Below are 23,671 nucleotides of genomic sequence, written 5' to 3'. Positions count from 1 at the left end.
TTTTTTCTCCTTCACTAGCTATTAGTTTTAAGAATATAAAAATGTAAGAAGAGCTTGCCAGTTTTGGGGCAATGGCTCATCTAGTCCAGCATCCTGTTTTCACAATAGCCTACCAGATACCTATGAGAAACCCGCAAGCACAACCTGAGCACAGCATCCCTCTCCCCTCCTAAGGTTTCCAGCAAATGTTATTCAGAAACACACTGCCTTAGGTCGTCAAACAGTTTTCTTCTAACATCAATACATTACTCGAAAGCAATGTAGTATATTAGTTAACAGTGATAGCTGCCTTCTGTGTAATATGAGATTAAATTCACAAACCTTGATCATCATTCCAAAATAAAAATAAAAATATTTCATTTTCTTTAAAATGAAAAAGTCTAGCAATTCTGGATGGTTGCTTATTTTTATTTACCGCTAATGGGAAAACATATTTTACAAATTATACAATGAGCAGCTAGGTCTTCATTTCAGTGGAGGCTAATCCAACCAGTTTCAGGCATGGGGGCAGATTTGTGTTCAACACAACAGTGTTTATGTGTAGCACTCGAAAGCTTATAGAGACCAACCCAGAACGAACTTAGTTGGTCTCTAAGGTGCTACTGGACAATTTTTAATTTTTTTATTTATTTCGACTGTGTCAGACCAACACGGCTACCTACCTGAATCTAGTATGTGCAGAATTGTTATTTTTCCCTGCAGGAGCAAATAGGATCCATTCGACTTTATACAGAAGAAAACTAATGAATTATCTAACACTTCAGCATCATCCCAAGTTCTTTCCTAGTTTCCAATTCTTCTTCAAAGCCCATTCTGATGAAGCCTTTCCTGCTCTACCTGGTTTTCATCCTTTCGTTGCTAAATGCTGCCAATTTATTCTACCCAGTCCTCAATTGCTTTACCAGATCCTGTCCCTCATGTACAACTTGGACTTTAAGCCCCAGGGCCATGTCACGTCTCTGTTCTGCATGATACCTTGCATGCTGCCAGCAGTAAGTATTAAACTACCAGCCTTACAACCTACTCATATACAAACAACAGATCCTGGAAAACACCTGACATTAAAACATTTAACTTGATATTCACTTGGGGGTTTGCGGCTCACAAAATGACCTAGACCTATGACTCTGTTTCTCTGATTCCACAAAGAATCAAGGAAATCTTTCAGTAGCATAGAGAGTATCCAGAGAACCAACACAGCAGACAATGCCCAACCTACTGAAATCCCATCATGGATTTTAAGGGATATCAAGAAGAGAAGAAACTAATTAAAGTTGAAATATCCTGAATATAATCTTTATCTGTTGACTCAGCTCAAGAGATTAAATCCCTATATACTTGGTTATATGAGAGAAAGAGAGAGAGAGATTAGTGATCCCTTCCCAGCTGTTAAGGAGCAATACCTGAATATAGATTTCTTGTGGGAGTCCATAAGAGAAGACAAAACATGTGATTGGAATGATGTCAGTTCCCCAAAGACACCAACTCATACTTACACAGAAAGAAAGACATCTCCATACCTTTATATATACACAAGAGGAAATATAACAGAATGATGCCTTTATTAGTGCCCAAAGCGAAAGAATAATGGATTACAATAGTTCATCCTGGCAATAGACAGAGTTGAAAGTAACATGAGCAGCTGATGTACAACATTTCTAATGCCATTACATGAATATGCTTCTTCCATGAATGCAGCACTTCCAGTCCTATTTTTACCAAACTCTTCCAAAGTCCAAGAAACCAAGTCCTGAAACATTCAGTATGACTTGTAAGACATTTCTGTCAATACTATTAGTCAGAATATTTGAATAAGAAAGGTAGAAAAAAATAAAATCAAAACTAGAAACTAGTTTGAGGGGAATACAAAATTTTGTTGTTTATTTCTATTTGTTTAAATCGAACAGAATAAACACAGGGCTCCTTCTGCCCAAGAAATGGACTGCAATCTAGCAGAGGCTCCCACTGAAGGAAGAGGAAAAAGCAATTAACATCAATTCCTTCTTATCCCTACTGCTTCCTACGTCCCATGCCATGCTGTTCTGGAGGGTCCTGCAACTCTGCAGAGCAGATTTTCAACAAGTCCTGGGGGTCCTGCAGCAAACTCACAGGAACTCTGTATCCAAGCTATGCAACTTAATATTCCCAACCATCGATCATCCCCATTTTCATACCAATGATAAAATTATGAACAATTCAACTATTATCTACTCTATTGCATCCCATATTAATTTACTCTTCCATAGCCCCATCAGCCAAGAAGCTGATCTGGGTAAAGATATGCTAGAAAAACCTATATATTATTATTAATATATATTAATAATATATTAATATATTTTAGGGTAATTAACATTCTAAAAATTGTTAGCAGCTACAGCATATTTAATTTGTACGGTGGTGGTACTGCGACCTGCCTTAGGTCAGGTCAGATGGCTCTGAGCAATGTGAAGTTAAAAATGTACTCATGCAGATCATGAACCCTTGTTTAAATAAAGTCCTCTTTCACTATTTGGGTGAAATCAACACCCATCTGGCCTACAAAGCCCTAATACGCTAACAATACAGTTGCAATATTTGAGGTCCCAATCTAAGCAAGTTGTGTAATGCCGAGTTTTTAAAAATGAACCAATAATAATCAAATTTAAATCAAGTTTCAGGTCACTAACTCTCTCCAAGGTTTAAAGAAGGTTGCTGTTAACACTGCAAGTTGCTGTTGTAATTGATCCTATCGGTTTGGCATTTATAGATATATTATTTCCAAAACATGTAATAAGGCTGCACGATTCAATTACATTTTTTTATCGTCAATGTGAATGTTTTGGTTGTTTTATCTGTTTTAATATTTTGTAATAAACTTTTTTTTTTAAGGATTCCTTTTTGCTGTTTTACAAAGTCTAGCATGGGAAGCAGCCAGGAAGCTACCAGATGTAAGGGAGAGACAAACAGGACTCTTAAATATATGGGCTTGGATCCCAAGAAACAAACAGAGAATTTCACTTGGCCAAGGGGGTTTCCCACATCCATTCACAGTACAGGAGAACTATTTGCATGTAATAATAATTTAATAATTTATTATTTATACCCCGCCCATCTGGCTGGGTTCCCCCAGCCACTCTGGGCGGCTTCCAGCAGAATATTAAAATACAATGATTCATGTAGAACGCCTCAGGTTCTGTCTCCAGCATCTCCATGTAGAGCTAAGAAAGAACCTTATCCAAAACTCTGGAAAGCCACTTCCAGCCCATGTAGACAATACAGAGCTACATAAACGAACAGTTTAAGTAAGCAGAGGTCAGCTTTCTATCTTCCCCCTGGAGCTCTTCACATCCTGGGAAAGTGGCTGCTGAGATCTGAAGGGCCTCTATAAAATAGTGCAATGCAGAATCCCATGGAAATCAGCAGTTGGCAAAAACTAAACTAAACCTTGTGCTAGTGGGCACGCTTTTCATTCACACAAGGGACACTTTGGGTCCAAGCCGTGGTGCTGTGTAATTTCATGATATTTGAAGGAGGGGGAGAATAGCGATGGTATGGGACAGAGCCAGCTCCTAAGGTGACAAGCAGTAGGGATGAATGTGATTTTTCCAGGCTTAAAAAAAAGTCAACAAGAAAGAAGTAGGCAGTTATCATCCCATGCCTTTTCAGAGAAGCACAGTTGTTTTGCAATGGTGACATGGTTGCTTTTGCTCTGTGTGGCATTACTCCCGAAAACTTCAATAGTAATGCCTCTCTCACATACCAAGGCGACCTCTCTTTATCCCATGCAGGGCCACTGCAGCTGCAAAGACAGCCAACTTTAGAAAAGTGCCTCAGCTGTCAAATTTGTCACTTAAACGTCAGAGGCAGACACATGCTCCAAGTCAAAATAAAATGGAAGCAATAATAATTCCCCCTCTTAAGGAAAAAATGCTTGTTGGTAGACTCCAGCATGACAGCCATATTCCATGGTTCAATGCTCACTACAGACTTGCCACTTGAGGGCAGAACGCATGATTAATTGAAATAAAACACGACTGTGTTAAAGAAAATATATTGCCAAGGTAAAAAAAAAAAAAAAAGACACCACAGCTAACAATATTTCAGATGTAGGGACATAATAGTATCATTTCATTTTTATGACATCAGTTCACTAAATATAGAAAAACAATATATTCAGTAAACAGGCGGTTAGAGAGAGACCAGGCTTTTTCTGTGTTTTTTCCTACTCACTAATTCACTAAGAGAAAGAATGGCACCTCTGATCAACTACAAACAAAATACTGCACATATTCAATTTTAACACACATACATAAATAAATATGTGCAACTTTCCCAAACATTGCCCTAACTCTTGACATGCAGATACAATACAGACAGCAACCATTTTAGACATATTCAATTGACGCGCGACCGCCAACATGCGGGTCCTTTTGGACCCCAGAAGAGGGAGGAATGGGGGCAGAACAGAGTACATTGGGCTCATGAACTCTCTGCCATGTGTGGGGACCAGGAACAGAACCCCCATGCAAAATTGTCACTGTCTGTACTGTGTTTATGTTACAAATCCATGACATGGATGTTGATGAAAACTGTGACACTGCCCGTTGCTTGCCTGGATGGAGAGGTATGTAAAGAGTGTTTTCACAATATTTTTCACTGGTGTTTATAGAACCATAGTCCAAGGAATAGTAGTTCTGCTGGGGTGCCCAAGTGACAACCTCCACTCATGTGTCATTCATTCCCTTTCAAGATTTCTGGTGCTATCAAATAATGGGTTTCACTATGCCATATATACCTTACCTTGCCATATATATGGCTACATTACCATGTAGCTGTAGATACAATCCCTTTCCCCCAGTCTATAGGGATTGGGCTTGAAGTGGCCTTAGGATGGGACTCGGACTGGCTGTCAAGGAAGGAGATTTATGGGCTCAGGGAAGTGACCCCTCCTCTCTCAGCTCAATCAAATGCACTATACAAGTCTGTAAATAGGATAGGTGCTGCCATCAGAGTGCATGAGGCAGTGTGGAGGATGGGAAGAGGGAGGCATGTGGATGCTGAAGGGCAGTGAGTCCTATAGAGGTGCCACCCGGAAAGATTGCCATATCAGAGAAAAACAGGGAAGGTGTGGGCCAAAAGATCAGATTGGTCCATGGAACACTCGTCCCGACTGCCTCAGCTATGCCTGGGTGTGGCTCTTTACCTATCCTAATGTGGGCTTATATTCTAGATTCACATCTAGAAACATAAGCTATTCCACCCAACTAGTGCTCTTGGCAACTTGGATGCTCCGTAATGTGTCAAGGACTGTGGTTAAGTTGGTTAGGGAACTGCTCTGTGGAGTATGCAATGTGGGTTTGAGTCTCAGGCCCCCTTTTTAAGCAGACATGTAGAAGTTGAGTGGGGCATATTCACTCCTTGATGCTAGTGGGACTCAAATTCCCATTTCCTGTTCCTGCAAACCTGTGCCCTATGTACGGAACCACTGAAGGCTGCTGGTGGCAGAGTGCATCTTTGGCCAACCTCACTGGTTATTTGGCAAAAGAGTCTTTCTTTGCCTAGGTGGTGTTGAACTTTTGCCCGAATGGACTGTGTGTGCCTTGGAGATTGTTCTTCAGTGATACATCTCCAGTCCCAGCATAATTTAAGTGTAGGATTGCCTTGGCCATATGTTAGGCACACTCTTATATCTGTGCATCCTAAAGCTACAAAAACCTAAAAAAAATAAAATTGTGGATTTTTCTCCAGGTTTAACCTAAGCCAATAAAATGTTTTTCATGCATGAAACAGAGTGGCAAGATTTATAATCAAAATTGCATAATATTTCACAGGATGCTCTGTTATCAAAATCCACAAAAATTCAAAGGGCTGTTTCTTATATTCTCCAAGAAGCTCAAGTCAGAACAAACTAAGAGATAATGCAACTAGGCATAACACAATAAAAGATATTACCTTCGCAATGCATTATTGCTGCCAATTATAAGAATCACTTCAACTTAATTTCAAAAGCACAATCACCCTCAACTGTAACAGTCTCTTTTTTAAATTTCAAACTGTATTACATTAAGGCAATAACTCACCTTCCAGCTATAATATTGGTCTCTCTTATTTCAAAAATACATTTCATAAATACTTCATCGACAAGTCAAGCTAATTCAGGTTAATTTTATTGTATTTCAGTGCTATCTCACATTTGTGTGCAATTACCTCTATCATTTTATTGCTACGCCGGAAAGTAATCAGAGCAATTATTTGAAAAAGAAGGCATATAAATTTTAAGTCACAGTTGCTGGCATTTTTGATAAAATAGCAGCTTTATCTCAGAAAGTGGCAGGGACATCAGATAAATCATGCATCAGTCAAGTGTAGCTGACCCCCAAGTGCATTGCACAATATCAGAAGTGCTTCAAAAGAAACTTTCCTGCATCATCCATCATCCTCCATAATACTAAAATAGCTACACCTGAAGAGTTAGAACTAAAGAATAACAGTAAAACAGAATCCAAGCAATACGGGTAACACTATTAACAACGCTCCTCTTTAAACTAAACTATAAAGGAACCACTAGAATTTGCTTGTAAACAAATAAGTCCTATTTCCATATTGCATCTTCAAACAAATAGTCCTACAATAACCAGCACCCCAACTAAATTCTATTCAAAATACTTGTCAGATCATACACTGAAAGAAATATAAGGCATAAACACACACCATCAGAGCTTGTGCAAATTTCACAGAAAGCAGGAAAAACATGCTCCGTGTTTACATGGCATTCATGGTATTAGAAGTTATCCATTCCTAGCAGAATTAGAACAAGGACAGAGGCAGCTGAAGAGCAAACACCACCATTTTTATCAATGCCCTATATACAGTAAAAGGTAAAGGTAAAGGGTCCCCTGACCATTAGGTCCAGTCGTGGCCGACTCTGGGATTGCGGCACTCATCTCACTTTACTGGCCAAGGGAGCCGGCGTACAGTTTCCGGGTCATGTGGTCAGCATGACTAAGCCACTTCTGGCGAACCAGAGCAGCACACGGAAATGCCGTTTACCTTCCCGCCGTAGCGGTACCTATTTATCTACTTGCACTTTGACGTGCTTTCGAACTGCTAGGTTGGCAGGAGCAGGGACCAAGCAATGGGAGATCACCCCGTTGCGGAGATTCGAACCGCCGACCTTCTGATCGGCAAGTCCTAGGCTCTGTGGTTTAACCCACAGCGCCACCCACGTCCCTCTATATACAGTACACATGGCTTAAAAGAGAAATAGTATCCAAGCATTGAGAGCAACACAATAGAACTACCACCATTAAAATGAAATACCTAGTGAAAGCACCAAGTGTGGGGGAAGTACTGAAGATTGACTGAAGGATTCCTTGGTCTCCCTGCTCAACTGGTCTCAACTTTCAACAAGAAAATAGAAAACAAAATGAAAAACACACACATATTTTTTTCCAATAGGACTACTGGTGCAATTACAAAATTTGAAAAATTTCCTAACAGAATGGCCATTTGGATGTCAACCAGCATTCTACCTCACTTCTTGCTTGTTAACTTCTTCAGCAAAGGAGTGAAATGTGCATCATTATCACAGACACAAGTGTATGTGTATCTATGTAGGACAATTACCCAGTTTCAAGAGCAGTTGCCACAGTTTAGCCTCAAGTACGGCATTTCACTTCCTCAGGCCCCCATTCTCTCCTCAGTGATAAGAGGAAAATGTTATAGCTTCTATGGGGAGGAGGAAATAATAAAATGGGAAATCCGCAACCTATGTAAGCATTTAAAGTTGACCATTACAAATCATAGCGTCAAAAGATAAATGTGTAATCAAGCTAACGAGGAGGGGGGGTAACTGGGAGGAAAATAAATTAATGTAATACAGGAAACAACCAATTTTCACGTGGCCAGTTGACACGCGACTGCACATACACGCATCACGCCAACCCAGAAGTGGTCAGAAAAAGGGGCGGGTGGGCATAATGGGGCAGGCTTATGAACACTCTGCCATCATGTGCTATGATCTGGAATGCACTCCCTCCCCCCCCAAAAAAAGGGGACTGCCTGTAACTAAAGGCGATCCAGTTTTTCCTAGCGGTGATTGGAAGGGCATGTGTGTGTGTGTGTGTGTGTAGGTGTCAGCCAGCCCCATATTTTCCTCAAGCTGGTAAAAACTACCCCAGTAAATACAGTGCCAAAATCAGACTGTATCTACTGCATCTGAGTACTGCATGGTTCGTATGTATAGAAACAGTGAAAGAGCACACCTACCAAAAACGAAAGGAAGGTTACCATAAAAGCACCTCAGATGTACAAGTTTAAGTACGATCTATACAGAGGATGCTGCATCTCAGACGAGATATCAGCTAGACAATTTTGGCTTGATGTTTTATACAATACAATTTTCTACGGAGTTTAGATTTATTGAAGAAATAACTGGTTTTACGTTAAATGCCTTGATTCACAATATGAATCTGAATCTGAAGTTTAAGGGTTTGTTGTTAGGTGGTGTTTTTGTTGTTGTTTTTAAAAGAAAAATAAAGATTCATCTAGCCACAGAAGAGCAGAAAACAGCTCAGTTAACCCTAAAAATACAGCAATCTTCAATTAGGTTATGCTCTGTGGAAGATAGATATGTGATGCGGAAAGGTCCACTGCTGCCTGTTACCAACCATGACAGAGCTACTGAGATTTACAATGCAGCATCAATCTTGTCAACCGGATTCTTAACACTGACTGCTGGACACTAGGGAAAGATGCCAACTACGTTATGCGAATTCTTCTCCAACATTATTACTTTGTGTGTGGACCCAAATGCACTATTTTCTGCCCATAGCAACTTACTTTTTGATGAAGTTTTGATGCCATGTTAAGTATATGAAGCAGCTCGGCCTAAGAGAAAGGAAAATTGAAATGCATTAAGAAAAAAATACATTTCATAGGCAACTAAAAGAGATACCATGCCCATTAAGAAAAAAATACATTTCATAGGCAACTAAAAGAGATACCATGCCCCCTCTTATTTCTCCTCTTAGATACGAGATCACAGAGAAAGAGAGAGAGGACTCAGACTTTTAGAGGATGCAGTACCAAACATTGGGTGGGAAATTTCTTTTCTTTCAAGCAAACAGGAATTTTGCAGTTCAGTAGGTCATCTATCATCTGCAATGAGTCATAATCAGCAGAATGAGATTATGAGGACTTCTCTCATCACTTGTCCTGTAAAATAGGGATCTACAGGATAACAGCAAAGCTTAAGACACATCCGAAAGCCTGTAAAAATAATGCTTAAAATATACTGTACTGTAGCTACTAAACACTCCATGTTTTTTCCATATACATATTGTTTCCTTCCTTAGATTAAACAAGATGCGCACAAAGGGCATTCTGAGATATTTTGCATATGTGAAGAAAAACAAGCATGAAATATTCCTATGAATTACTATGGCTATTAACGATTTAGTTTGCAAGACTGCTTTCAGCTGCAAGCAAATGAAGACATAAAAACATTTACAAGGAAGCAAGTTTCACCAGAACTATTTGAAATGATTTGCAAATAAGGAGATTTAGAGTCAAGTTCATAGTACATATATATTTTTAATTCACTCTTCTACTTTATAGTGGTTTAGAGTAATGTTGTTCTTATAACCCAACTTTAGCGATGTTTACTTTTCATGAAGGGATAATACAGGCAATCATTTAAAAATGGCTAACTTACCATACTGTCCACATAACAACTTAGGTGGTCATCTGAATTGCCCGGCCTCTGTTGAAGGACAATATTTTACCTCTCCTCTGCTGTTCCAGCTCAGGAGTGGAAGAGCAGTAAGGTTTTCTTTAACACCTTGCAGCAGGAGACCGGTGACCAGCTTAGCCAAGTGTTTATATACACACTGCAGTAAGTTACCACACAGGATTTGTCCCATTTATTTAAGTAGAACTTATTTCAGAGTAAGTGGGCCCAGGACCATGGCCTTAAAAGTGAACATAGCAAAGTCGATGAAAGCCAAAATGTGTCAGCATGAACACATGTGCCTAAGGACTTGTCTAAAGACACTAACGTGTGCATAAAAAAACAACCCCTTGTATGGTGGTGGATTGTGCACTTCCAGCTTGTAATTTTATCAATATAAAATGCAAAAGCACATTTGTATGAGGTTGCCCAAATATTAAGATTACAAAGCTTAGCTTCATTTTGTTTGCTGGAGGTCTTCCTTTGCTAAGTCAGATACATGTACCGGGAGTATTCTCAGATCTTAATTAGAGGGGTGGGGATGTTGAATCCTTAACAAGAAGTGGACTTCTCCCAAGTGTTTTGGTTAAATGTGTGTTAAAAATAAAGAGCTTTGAGCAGCCTGAATAGAAATTACATCCCCTTTCAATCATGCTAACCCAATTTAGTACAGGTAGTACAACCTGCCAAGACCTAGATTTCAAAGATGCAGTAGGGGTGGAGGGAGAGAAACCACTTTCAAAACTGATTGAGCCTTTTGCCTGATATTGTTCAATTAGGCACATTTTGTAAAAACAAAAATTATTTTCTAGACTGAATTTGCTATATTCGCTTTCCTTTTATACCAAGGTATTTCAATTTACGTAGCCAAAAACTGCTAATCATATTCAACTACAGCTCTAGATATTTTTCAATATTATTTCATGTACTTCCAAAAACATTTGTATGTTTGCATTACACCTGACCGCTATAATTAACTGTATTTTAATGTAATAGCTAAGTTACAAGTCCAGGTCCGACTTACATACCATCTATCTTTGTCAACAACAGGTCAGAATATTGAAATCTAACTACAGCGGTACCTTGGGTTAAGTACTGAATTCGTTCCGGAAGTCTGTTCTTAACCTGAAACTGTTCTTAACCTGAAGCACCACTTTAGCTAATGGGGCCTCCTGCTGCTGCCGCGCCGCTGGAGCACGATTTCTGTTCTCATCCTGAAGCAAAGTTCTTAACCTGAGGTAATATTTCTGGGTTAGCGGAGTCTGTAACCTGAAGTGTATGTAACCCGAGGTACCACTGTATCTGGATGGGGCAAAAATGCCTTTTCGGCCCCACATTAAGAGGTGCGATTATTGAGTCTACAAAACAAGAAACTGATAGGCAGTTTCTTTTCTTGAGTACATGATCATCCCTTTTTATTCTTGCCTTTCACAGCACACTGCCAAAAGAGAAGGGGTTGTTCTGACAGCATGGAACAAAGATCATTTCCAGGAGCAAGAACTATATGTAGGATGAGGTGGCGCTATTAAATCCACAACTTTATTGGTTACAAGTCATAGGGTATGGTAGCACACCGGGTGAGAATCCACTCACTGGAAAGCCAAACTGCTGGGTGATGCAACCAGTCTGGCTCAGATACCAGGGTAGCAATGAGCTGAGTGACAGGCATACCTGGTTCAGCATGGCTCAAACAGATAGCGTAGTTCTTTCCTGGATACCTTTCGGAGAGCATGGTGACCACTTGCAGCCCACTTACCCTTAAATATGAATCTGACCCAAAGCCAGAAATGGTTTATATTACAGTTTAATAAACACTTTGCATTTTGTTTCATGACTTGAACAAAGGCCTTAAACTTTTATTTAGCAAATAACTCTTAATGACCTCACCCCCATAGGAAGAGATTCAGGCTTCTCTTAGCAGACAAATGTGAAATTCCCTGCACTCCATCACAGCACTTAAAGGCAGGTTGGTAAGAAGTGGGAATAGCAGGGGTCAAGTGCTAGATCTCAAGTGATGAGATGGACTCAAAGAAAGGTTGTTGTTTTTTCCCTTTCAGCTTTCCTGCTGACTAATCAAAGGGAAAATATGGTTTTGAATTCCACCAAGATCCACTTGCTTCCCCACTTTTCCACAGGGAAAGTATGTGCTGTGGAGGCAGCAGGTGCTTATAGATGAACACAGGGAAGCAAGCAGATAAGAAATAAACATTCCTTCTGATTTATGGAAAATATACTTTTGAACCGCAGCAGGTTTTTTCCATATAAATAAAGCAGTTCAAATGCCTCAGGAAAGATGAACCTGTCCAGACTACTGGGCACTTTAAGTATTACATTTACTTCTATGATGTCCCCACACTTGGCACACTGTCATAAGTGAGAAAATACAGTTTGCACCCCTTCCATCTCCAATAAAATACAGTATTATTACAGGAACATAAGGAGAGACCTGCTGGATCAGACCAAAGGCCTGCTTAGACCAGCATCTCTTTGTCAGTGGCCAAGCTGAAGCCTATGGGAAGGCTGAAAGCAGGACATTAGCACCACCACACTTTAACCACCTGGTATTCACAGACATACTGTTACTGAAGGGAGTACAATTGATAGCCTTATCCTACAGCCATTTGTCTACAGCCCTTTTAAAGGCATCCAAGTCGCTGGCCATTAGCACATCTCGCAGAAGCGAATTCCTTAGTTCAACTATGTGTTATACAAATAAGTACTTTCTTTTCTTCAGTAGCAGCCAGTATGGTGGGAATGGGCTGCCTGCCCTCTTGATACTGGCATCGCTGCAGATTACCTGGGCATGGATTGGGTGCGACAGGGTAGGCGTGAGAAGCAGAGCTATCTGGATGTAGCAGTGGAGTGAATCCAGTGTTTCCTCCAGTCACCCACACAGCCCTGACATTGCTGCTGCCCTGCCCAGTCCAGGTGAGCGGCAGCGATGTTGGTCCTATCCCAGAACACCAGCCACTATTCCTCAAAACCTCAGTCTCTAGCAACAGAGTTGAATCCAGGTGTTTGCTCATATTATGAATCTGCACCTTCAGCTTCATTTAGAAGAGGCCATCTCCTCAATTGTAAACACAAGAACCATTCTCCAACAATGCCTCCAACTTGTCAGGATCCAGCTTCGGGGTCTATCCTCCCCATTGTCATCTTCTGGCACAGGTCTGGGATCTGGACAGCCTCACCGGATTTAGATGGTATGAACAAACAGAGCTGGTTTGTCGTCCACATATAAGCAACCCCATGCCTGAAAGCTCCAGATGACTCCTTCCAGCAGCTTCACATAGATGTAAAAAGTGTAAGAGTACAAGATGGGGATTCTCTGGGAACCCACAGACAACACAAGTTTCCCAGTGCTTCTCTTTGGAAACTTATCTTCAAGTAGCAGCTGAACCAGTGAACCACCATGCCTCCCAATCTGAATTCCAATGTTTGTAGTGGAACTCCCAAAATAGGCCCCTGAGAACTAAGCATTCTCAGCAGCGCTGAATGTTGGGGAGAAAAAATTAATATGGGAGTAGGGTGGGGAATGCAATGGCATACCCTGGAAGAAGGCGGCATAGCTGGAACCCAGAACAGGGGCATTCTTACAATGCATAACCTAGAATTGCTTGTCTGGGCTGTACATACAGGGTTTAGAATTTCCTGAACATTTAGTCTTATATCAATCTCCACATAGATGTTCAAGCATGTTCTGAAAATAACAGAAATAAATCTTGGTTTGAGAAAACTGATGGCACTCAGTAAGGAGTCATAATTTTTCCTTAGCCATTTAGCTGGCTTGAAATGTCATGGATGCTTTAACAATTCACACAGCTAGACACAGCTCCAAGAGCTGTGTTGTTATTTGGCAAACCGATTGAGGCCAAGTGCATTCTCTGCTTGGTAGATCAAGGAATGATGTTGGGAGCCTGTTCCAAAGCAAGCTACAGCTCTGCTTTCACAGCTGGACATTAGAAGTGTCTTAGCTTGCCACTAAGAGAGATCCCAGCATGAGAGAAAGCAGTAAATATGGCTGAAATAAGAATCTACCTCTACTCTCTAAAAGAATTACAGTATTGAGAAAGCGTTTTTATGAAACAGCCCTTTTTTACACAAACACACAGCCTCACAGATTTCCACAAATGTAGGTTGTAAAAAGAAGCTATCTGTAGATGTAATGTTTTTACCTTTTGCTTCATACTTTCAGCTGATAGCCACTGTTCTGGATTTCAGGTTTCAAAATACTGTACAATGGAATCAGTATTCCAACTTATATGTTCTTTTCCTGAAAACCTCCAGGAAGGAGATCCCACAGCTCCCTTAAACTGCTCATTCTGCTGCTAAACTACTGTTCTTACCGATGTTTGATTTAAATCTACTTCCCAGTCATTTATTCCCATTGCTTCCATTCCTGTCCCCTGTGGATAGGGTGAGCGTACCTTTCTCTTCATTGTGAGTACCTTTAAATATCTGAAAGCAGTCAACAAATTCTACCAACAGGAGAAGAGTCATGGACGAACAGTCTTGTTTTTCAGGATTATTGAAACAGTGTTAAAAATCACTAAACCTGACTACAATTAAAAAGAAACATTCGATAGCTAACACAGGGTTTAAATATGTATGCATATTCCAAAATATTATCTTTCTGTGGTAGTGAAGGGAAACCCTGATACACAGTGGATACAGTCTCATTTTAGCATTCAAATAAAAGCTATTATTACATCAATCCAGACTATGCATAAAATTCCATATGAAAACATTTAAAGTACATTAGATTTTTTGGTCAAGATGAAAAGACTAAAAAACCTAAGCAATCTATTCTAATTGGGTTCCCATGGTAACTGTACAATTGGGTTTTTCAATGTAACATCCCAAAGGCCCAATGCACACTTGTAAAATATACTTCAAACAGCCTGAATTGTTTTTACATTACAGCACTCCCAGGAAGATCAATTACTATACATCCCCACCCTAACTATTAGTGGCAGGAGATGTTAACACTATTGGCCATATTAACATATGTCATGTAAGAACCACCACGTATCGCCATAATTATTTAAAAACTAAGCTGCACACTTTTAGATCCCTCAAACGTGTTTTAATATATAAAGCCAATACTAGCGGTCATGTTTACCAAACGTAAGAAATCAAGCCCAAATATATGCCAAGCAATTTTCCTTTTTATATTGATTTCAAGGATAAACAGAATCAATCATTAATAATTACATTATAAGATGACCCTGAGGGTTAATCATATTCTTAGAGATTCTCACTATGGAATTATCAACAACCACTAAATGGAGATAACTGAAAAGAATTCAAATCCACATTTTAAATATTAATGGCACCATATAAAACAAAGCATATCCACTAACAGATGACTTTTATTTAAAATAATTATAGCAGCAATCTTCTTACCCCTCCAATTCAAGCACATTTCTACCACCTAGCTCCAATTTCAGAAAGCAACAGCTTAGGCAGTAACTATAAACCACACAAGACAATAAATACATTTGCACTTGCCCCATCTTAAACCCACTGGGTGCAATCTACGAAGTGCTGGTCCTATAGAACCCCGCTCTGTTTCTAACCATCCTTTTTATACTTCAGGAGCTTAGTGCCAGATAAAGCCAAAATATTTCACTTATTTTGCTGTTCAGGATGCTATTTACACCCAGGAGACACTCTCACATAGCCTGGAAGGAGCAGGTAAGTCAACGGGACTAGTCATAAGTGTGCACAGTATAATCTTTATGGTGAGATACCCACCCAACTTTGAGTATTCATCTTTCCAAAGATTATTTGCTTCACAGGATAAACAGTTCCTATCAATAACAGCATTATTTTCACATGCAGTGTGCATGACTTTGTGAACATTCCCTTCAAAGATAGTAAAGTTGGTCAAGAAATTGTACTGTCAGATGGCATTTTGTTGGTCTCTCTAAAGCCAAGTTCTCAGATATGCTCCCAGAATGTTTAATTGCTTTTAGAATGTTTCAACTGTTTTTGAATGGGTTTTTTTGTTTTTGTTTTTTATAAAAACTTTTTGCTATGTATTTGTTTGCCACCTTGGGCTTGCTCAGAAGGGAAGGATATAAATTCAATTCAATAAATAATTATCACGAACAAGTTCAATGAAGTGTGAATTTGCGGCACTTCACTGGTTAAAAGAGATCTGGCCAATGGCATCCTCTTATAAGTAGATATTCTACTTATTTGACCTCTGCAAAAACAATGCTCTGTTCTAAACTTTGTGCTCAATATACAGTACTATCACTTGGACTTGTTTTTTTCAGGGGGTCTTCTTTGACACTTCACTGAGCAGTGGAAAAGTCATTCAAGAACACCAAAGTCCTGAAGAGCACTGTAAATAAATGCCAAAGCAGTATCCTGCATCTGAATGGTCTCCATACTGAAGATAATCATTTCATTGCTTGCATTTTACACTGATTGATCTAAATCACAGTAACACAATTTAAATACCATTATAATGGCAACTGATTCATCATCACCATCATTTACAAAGCAGAATTAGTATGCTACAGTGGTACCTCGGGTTACATACGCTTCAGGTTACAGACTCCGCTAACCCAGAAATAGTGCCTCAGGTTAAGAACTTTGCTTCGGGATGAGAACAGAAATCATGCTCCGGCGGCGCAGCAGCAGCAGGAGGCCCCATTAGCTAAAGTGGTGCTTGAGGTTAAGAACAGTTTCAGTTTAAGAACAGACCTCCGGAACGAATTAAGTACTTAACCCAAAGTACCACTGTATCTACTAATAAGTATTGGTTGAAAGAAGTTTGTACATGCAATGAACAGTTTTCATAATGGAGGGCAGCAAGCAAGCAGTGGCGCCCAGTAAGGATGAAACTGGGACTATTAACAACATATATTTTGTGGAGTCAGAGATAACCACTGAAGTGGACAAGTTCATTAATGACCCCAAATGATTCAGGGTGGTGGAAACTGAAACAAACTACCAAAGCACCAATAGAATCCTTCCAAACCAAGTGAAGAGAGAACAAAATGGCAAACTCATGTAGGACAGACAATCAGTAGTTGTTACCCCTGATACTTTCAGCCTTGGAGAGATCTTTTCAGACTTCCTAAACTTCCTAGGTTCATCCTAAATGGCTGCACAAAGTGAGATGCAAGATGCTTTGGGCTCCATTGTCTACCAGCTAACTTGGTTCATGTGGCACCATAGCACTTTCATAATCTAAAATTACCCACAATTAAAATTGCTGAAAAACATGGCTACCTATGACACCGATTTTACAGGTTCCCCCTTCAAAAATTAGAGCAGTTGTCTTATATTTCTGCTATATTCTCTTTTTTTTGCCAATCCAAATATCTTAAGAAGACTCTGTGAACTAGAGAACTGCACAATCTGTCAATAAAGTAAGCTTATTTTGAACTACTGTCCATATGACTCAATTTGTCAGTAAAAACTGCCACCAGCGCTGTGCTTGCAGAAAAATGTCCATAAATGCATTATTGCGACTGGCAGATCGATGTCTATAATAAAAACAAATAGATTTAACAAGTGCTTGCTTTTACGAGTTATGCTATTGGTAGAACGTGCATTCAGTTTCGCCCTTCGACTTCTGGGAATGGGCAATACAGACAGCATTGGATACTTTGCTGACTACACAAGTGTTGCAAACAGGAAATTATTCTAACACGGGAAATCTTTAAAAGTACATGATGCGTTCATAAACATAAAGTTTAGAATTTAAGCTATCACACATCTAGGATTTTTGTTCATTCTGTAAGTTTCTTCAAAACATGTAAATGTATCCCTAATAACAGGCAGCAGTTTCTTTCCAACAAGAAACTGGAACTCTCTATAAAAGAGCTGCATTGTGCCCAGAAAGGCTCACTATTCTTGAGAATGGTGCAGAAAGGAACAGTATTATGTTCCCATGAGACTATGATTTATCTCTGATCTGATTGAGAGAAGCCACCACCGTATAACCTAAAGTTTTTAACATGTGCAGTAGGGTGTCATCTTTTACGTTAGTGGTCTCTAGGGTAGTGTAAGAAGTAGTTATGTATTGTTCAGACAGGGCAAGATTCTTAACTGTATGATTACATATGTGGTAATGTTAACAAAACCCCTCGTTCTCTCTCGAACTTCATTTAGGCTGAAAATACACCTATTATATTGCTGCTTTTTTTGCGACTGGAAATTAATGCAATTCCAAAATCTGCACCTTAAAAAGGGCTGTTGAACACTAGCTGTATGTTTATCAGGAACACTCTTAACATTCTACCCAAAGCGCCCTAACAAATGAGCTTCTTAATGCCTTTCCAGGTCAGGCCCGGGTGTTTTGTGTTTAAGCAATCCCTGATAGCCTTCCCAGTGGGCATGAGCTTCTCCTTCAGGCTACTATCACTTTAGCGATGCCATTAACTGATTCTCTACATACGTTAAGCATTAAACAGTGGTGACAAGTTAATTACAGAGTTATCAGGAGATAAAGTAGCCAGGGTAACACAAGTTACAGTATAACTACTATAGCTTCCTATAGAGCATCTGTGCAGTTGCTGCATAAGTGGTGTAATTAACTTGTCATGGATCAGGCTGCAGATAAAAGTTGCTGACGCTGGCTTGCAAGCACACCTACCTGGATTCATAAGCTACTCCGAAATCTTTAAAATATGTATTTATTTCAAAAGAGGGAATCATTGTGACCTATTAGCACACCATCAAAGTCTGCAAAGCTTTTGGCTAACTAGATAAAGGCAATGAATAAACATGGGTTACAGGGCTGGAAAAACTACCGGCAGCCTGGGTGGTGTTCAACTACACTTTATTCAGCGAAAACCCACTGATATTAATGAACATGACTAAGCTAGGTCCATTCGTTGCAATGGGTCTCCTCAGAATAAAGCTTAGCAGAATGCCACCCCATACATGGTTATCTGAGCACTTGAAACTGCAATACTGGCATTTAACAATCAAGTTTTTTTGAGCTCCCTAGATGAACAGTTACTAAAAAATCTGGCATTGCTCCCAAAGGATTTCAATCTCCACCCCCCAAATGTCAATTTGTCCATCATTACCTCTTAAGGTAACCTAGAGGCAATGGTACCAACATTTACATTACCATCACTTTTAAACTATTTGGGATAAACGTAGCTTGGTTTTCAATGAAATGCAGACCTGAGAAGGGTCTTTAATATAAATATATTTAGTTTTGGAAGAGTAAAGTAAGACTAACTTGGTTTCAGAGAACTTACTTAGCCTATTTCCTATTCAAACACAGCAAAATACAATAGGAGCTGTTCTCACATCAAACTTGCACAGTGGTACCTCAGGTTACATATGCTTCAGGTTACAGACTCCACTAACCCAGAAATAGTACCTCGGATTAAGAACTTTGCTTCAGGATGAGAACAGAAATCGTGCAGCGGCGGCGCAGCGGCAGCAGGAGGCCCCATTAGCTAAAGCGGTACCTCAGGTTAAGAACAGTTTCAGGTTCAGAACGGACCTCCAAAACGAATTAAGTTCTTAACCCGAGATACCACTGTATTCTATTCTCCTAATACCTAGATTCTGAACTGCTGGGGAACACATAAAGGCCATCCCATATATGTATTAATTAACACAGAGAGGGTTGTACAACTCTCTAGAGCAGAGTATCCAATGTGCGGCCTACATTTGTTGTCCCCTCAGCCTTCGTGCTGCCTTCCCAAAGCCAGGTAAGCGAGGCTCTGGGATTTGGGAAGGAGACCTGAGGGCTCTGACAGGGTCCCAGAGTCTTTCTCCTCTTTCCCAAAGCCTAGTAAGTGCTTTCCCAGCTTTGGGAAGGAAGTGGGAGGACTCTGTGATCCCACCAGAGCCTCGGCCCTCCTTCCCAAAGTCTAGTGCCTCACTTTGGGAAGCATGAGGCCCGGAGAAGGTCAAATTTTGGCCTTGCTCTCCCCCCACCCCCACTTGCAGGTATGACAAAGCTAGTGGGTTCCACGACAAAGTACTCTTGCAGCCCACTTGATATGAAAAGTTGGAGCACCCTGCTCCAGGGTAATTATTCCCAATCCCACCCCCTACACAGACCACTTGAAAACTGCAGAGGGTCTTGGCAGACCACATAAATAATATGCCTACCTCTAGTAGCAATTTCAATATGCCGTGCTAGATGTTGTGCACTTTTCAATAGTATTTTCACAGACACGTCCCTTGAATGAAGCTCACAGACCACAGCTCAAGAACCCCTGTTCCAGAGAATATAAGTATTTTGAAGTGGAGCTGTTGAGCACAAATACAAAAATGAAGGCTATTGCAATTAAAATGGCTTGTAGTGGCAGTGCATTAAAAAAGATATGCAGAGGTGGGACTGACCATGTTTTATGGCATAACTATGTCACAGAATTCACCTGTGTCATAGAGGCATATGGAGATTTTGGACACGAGGCAGCAACTGATTTCAATAGAAAGAGGGGGCATGATTACCCCTCCAGAATATTCACCAGGCTGAGGAAAAGAGGCGTGTGTGTGTCTGTTTATATATATATTTAAAAGGCTCGTTTGTTTTCTAAGCAACCCTGCTGGGCGCTTTTTATTAGGAAGTCAACTTTCAGAGCCGCTCTTTAAGTACAGCTCTCCTTTTGAGAATTCCCTCTTCGGGACGCCGCAGCTTGACATTACCCTCCCTCCACCAGAGAAACGCACAGCATGTTACAAAACCGCCGAGTACGGCGGAGCTAAGAAGGGAAAACAAACAAGCCGAAGAAACCAACGGAAGCGCGTGGGAAAGGAGAAGGGTGAGGGCCTTGGGTGGAATTGAACTGAAACCAAAACACTCGCTTAGGAAGGAGAGAGAGAGTTCCTCTTTGAACGGAGTGAAAATTTGTGGCGAGCCGAGAAAAAAAAAAGCCCTTTGGGGTTGGACTTTCTCCTTCGCCGCACTTTCCCCTCGGTTGCACGCCACCCCCTCGAGCCCGGGAGACTTCAGCAAATTTCCAGCGAGGAAAAGCAAAGCGCCAAATTCATCATGGTTTTCCTTTTAAAAGTCTTGCAAGTTATACAAGCTGCCTGCGCCCGAATATAGGCCATTTCCCCCTCTTATCTCTGAACGCCGGATGCAATAGGGGGGAAAAGACACCTTGGCGCTTGGCAAAGGAATCCGGGCCACACGCACGCCGGGCACACGAGTTGTGGTTTGTTTTTGTTTTAAAGCACCAGAGAGGCAACGATAGCGATATAAAGCAGGTGGTGTGAAATCAGCGCTGCGTTTCTCTTTTACCGCTCCTTTCTGGAAGGACACTTGTTCACACGTTCCCCCGTCCCGTCAGGCTCACTGTTTTACCAGCTCAACAAACAAGTCCCTTGCCCGGGATACGAAGGGGCTCACCTGCAAGCACAGGGAAGAAGGCTCTTAAGGCACTTCTGGGCGGGAAAGAAAGACGAGCGAAAGTGCGGGATGACGGGAGGTTAAGGAAGCGGGAGGAGGGACAAGAAGAGATTAGACAAAACTGGGGGGGGGGGGCAAGCCCGGACTTCTTCTCTGGGTTTTAACAGCTGAAGAGGCCACTGGCCCGCACCTGCGCCCAGACGCTCACTGCTCCGGGGCAGGGGGTGGATGCTTTCCGACGACCTTTTTATTTTTTAGCACGACCGTCGGGCTTAGACAATCCCTAAGCCGTCGGCCGACCAATGAGTGTCAAATGAGTGGAGGCAGAAGGCGTAGCCATCCGTAAAGCGACACTGCAATCCTCTGTATTAAGCTGGCTAGGCGGGCGTGAGACCCCATTGAACCCGGTGCGACTTGCTTCCGAGTAAGCATGCATCGCCCCCCATCCCACCCCGCCTGTCGTTTGGCAGCCGCCTTGGGAAGGGACGAGGCCTCGTCTATTCCTCTGCAGTTTGCAAGAGCTTGCACTGCAAAACTCAACAGTTCTAAGCTTCTCAGAGAGTAAACATGCCGCCTAGTTACACAGCTGCTGCTGCTGCTGCTACTGCAGCTCCTAAAGCTGAAAACGGCTTTATTTCTGAGTTGCATGCGCAGAGAGCTGGAACTCCCCGGCTGAGCTTCTGCGACACACACGCTTTGGCTAACCTGAAAGAGACGAAGTAGAACGGCCGGGTTTTCCTCCGCTGAACGGAAAGGGGCAAATGTGTTGCGCAGAGGTGGTTTGCCTTGTGGGAGTTGTAGTTGAAGCGGTGAAAGCCGAGCAGCTTATTTCCGATAGTGTAAACTACAATTCCCAGCATGCTCCACATACCTACTTCTCCCAATGCAGCGACTTAAACATACCTCATTCCTCTACTCTTTTTAGCTGTAGTTTGGGTGTGGGTGGGTGTTAGAATAGGTTTCCAGTTTATCACATCTTATGACCAAGAAGCCAAGCAGGCACTATAGGGAAGCTCAGAGGAGAGGCTGCACTTTTCCAAAAGCATCTTTCCCAATAAGTTTGGGTAGGTACCACTGTGACTTGCGGAGAGGTAGCCTGTTTATTCTCAGAGGCATTCTGCTATTTTGGTTCTGTTTTGGTATGTGATGTGAAATCCGGTTGGGGGCAGGTCCTTCATAATCAGCCATATGGGGCAGGGGTTCTTAGACTGTGGTCTCTAGAGGGTCTGAGATCTGGGTGCCAAAAGGGACGTATTTTACTTCGATTTCCTTCCTGTTACTTTAAAAATTGACTTGTGAAAAAAGAGAGAAATGAAGTTTATCAATAGATTTTTCATATGAAACACTGTACAGCACTGTACAAACCTTAAGCATTATTATCACCATCAGTTTACTGGACACCAGTACCTTTAATTGCTTCCTATGTTGTGAAATACAGGTGCTGATGTTATTTCTGGCATGAAAATAAGTGAGCAGAACACTTCCATCAGAACAAATTTTGTATATCAGCTGTTGAAAGGTAAGAGAGCAAGGGCTTTTTGTTTTTTAAAGGGGGCAACCCTAATTAATAGTACTGTACAATCTTATAATGAAGGGCTGTTTGCTACTAGCCTTTCTTCTATAAAATAAAAAGTACATGGGCAGTTCTAGAAATACTAAAAAATATATTGCAACTACTGGCAGGCCATAATGTTTACCAATTACCTTTGCCTAGCAGAAATGAAAAGGGGAGGGTGTCAGCCACATGTACATTCCAGAAGATGGACATGGCTTTTTGAAGCACGGTTTTAAAGACTCGATGGGCTTTGGTATGCCTAAAGTTACGTACACTATATCATGTTGAGTGGGTGACCCAATTTGTTTTACAGTGTTGAAGTCTAGTTCACTGAACGTATCATCTGTGCGTGCACAACAGCTACCTGAAATGTACACACCTCAGCTTAACTGCAGTTTGGAAATCAGATGGTTTGAGGAAAAGCACATCATAAACAGGAGTACTTCTCAAGAAGCCATGGGCTACAGATGGATTGTGGCTAACGTCATAGCGTAATTGGCTTCAAACACCAATAGTGGGAGCATATTGGACCTGGAGTAAATATGTACACAGCCTAACTCTGACTATGCTTAAGTAAACCGTGTTGGAAACAGGGACCAACTGCAGTTGCTCCATGATGAGGGGAAAGCACTCCATATTCCAGGAATCAGACCTGAAATTGAAAACTTTACTGAGCTGTGTCCTAGGCAGGGCACAGTTTTCTTTGTGGCTTGGGCCTGCATTTCTTCCTTTGTACACAAGAAGTCTTCATTTGAATGATCTGAGCTAAACAATAGTGTTGCACTCCACCCCCGAGACACCCCATTCACCAAGATGCAAGATTCCAGGAGTTCCAGGTAGAAATCTAGCAGGTGAACCTTTCAGCCCCAAAGTCTGTTCAACAGCCTCAGTTTTTGTAGTGGGAGTCAGACAGGGCTCTGCCCTCCCAGGCCAGGTGGGAAAGGCCTGCCAGGCAGGGAACAGGTCCTCCAGGACTTTCCAGCTAAGAATGAGAGCTGGAAAAACCCCAGTTCTAACCCTCAGCAGTGACCTCATGGGAGGCCTTTTGGCAGTCACCACC

General features: G+C 41.3%; 1 protein-coding gene across 1 annotated transcript in view; it reads right to left on the bottom strand.

Annotated features, from left to right (window-relative positions):
* MGMT (O-6-methylguanine-DNA methyltransferase) overlaps nucleotides 1-21,979 on the bottom strand; it is a 171,757-nt gene extending 149,778 nt beyond the window's left edge. The window contains exons 1-2 of the mRNA XM_083617091.1: nucleotides 21,960-21,979; nucleotides 8,821-8,868 (exon numbers count right to left, since the gene is read on the bottom strand). Coding sequence (XP_083473217.1) covers nucleotides 8,821-8,868; nucleotides 21,960-21,964 — 53 coding nt within the window. The 5' untranslated portion in view covers nucleotides 21,965-21,979. The remainder of the gene's footprint in view (nucleotides 1-8,820; nucleotides 8,869-21,959) is intronic.
* Between the last annotated feature and the right edge of the window lie 1,692 nt (nucleotides 21,980-23,671).

This window comes from Podarcis filfolensis (genome assembly GCF_964270895.1).
Source record: "Podarcis filfolensis genome assembly, chromosome: 5".
Taxonomy (NCBI): domain Eukaryota; kingdom Metazoa; phylum Chordata; class Lepidosauria; order Squamata; family Lacertidae; genus Podarcis; species Podarcis filfolensis.
This window is presented reverse-complemented; position numbering and strand designations above follow the sequence as displayed.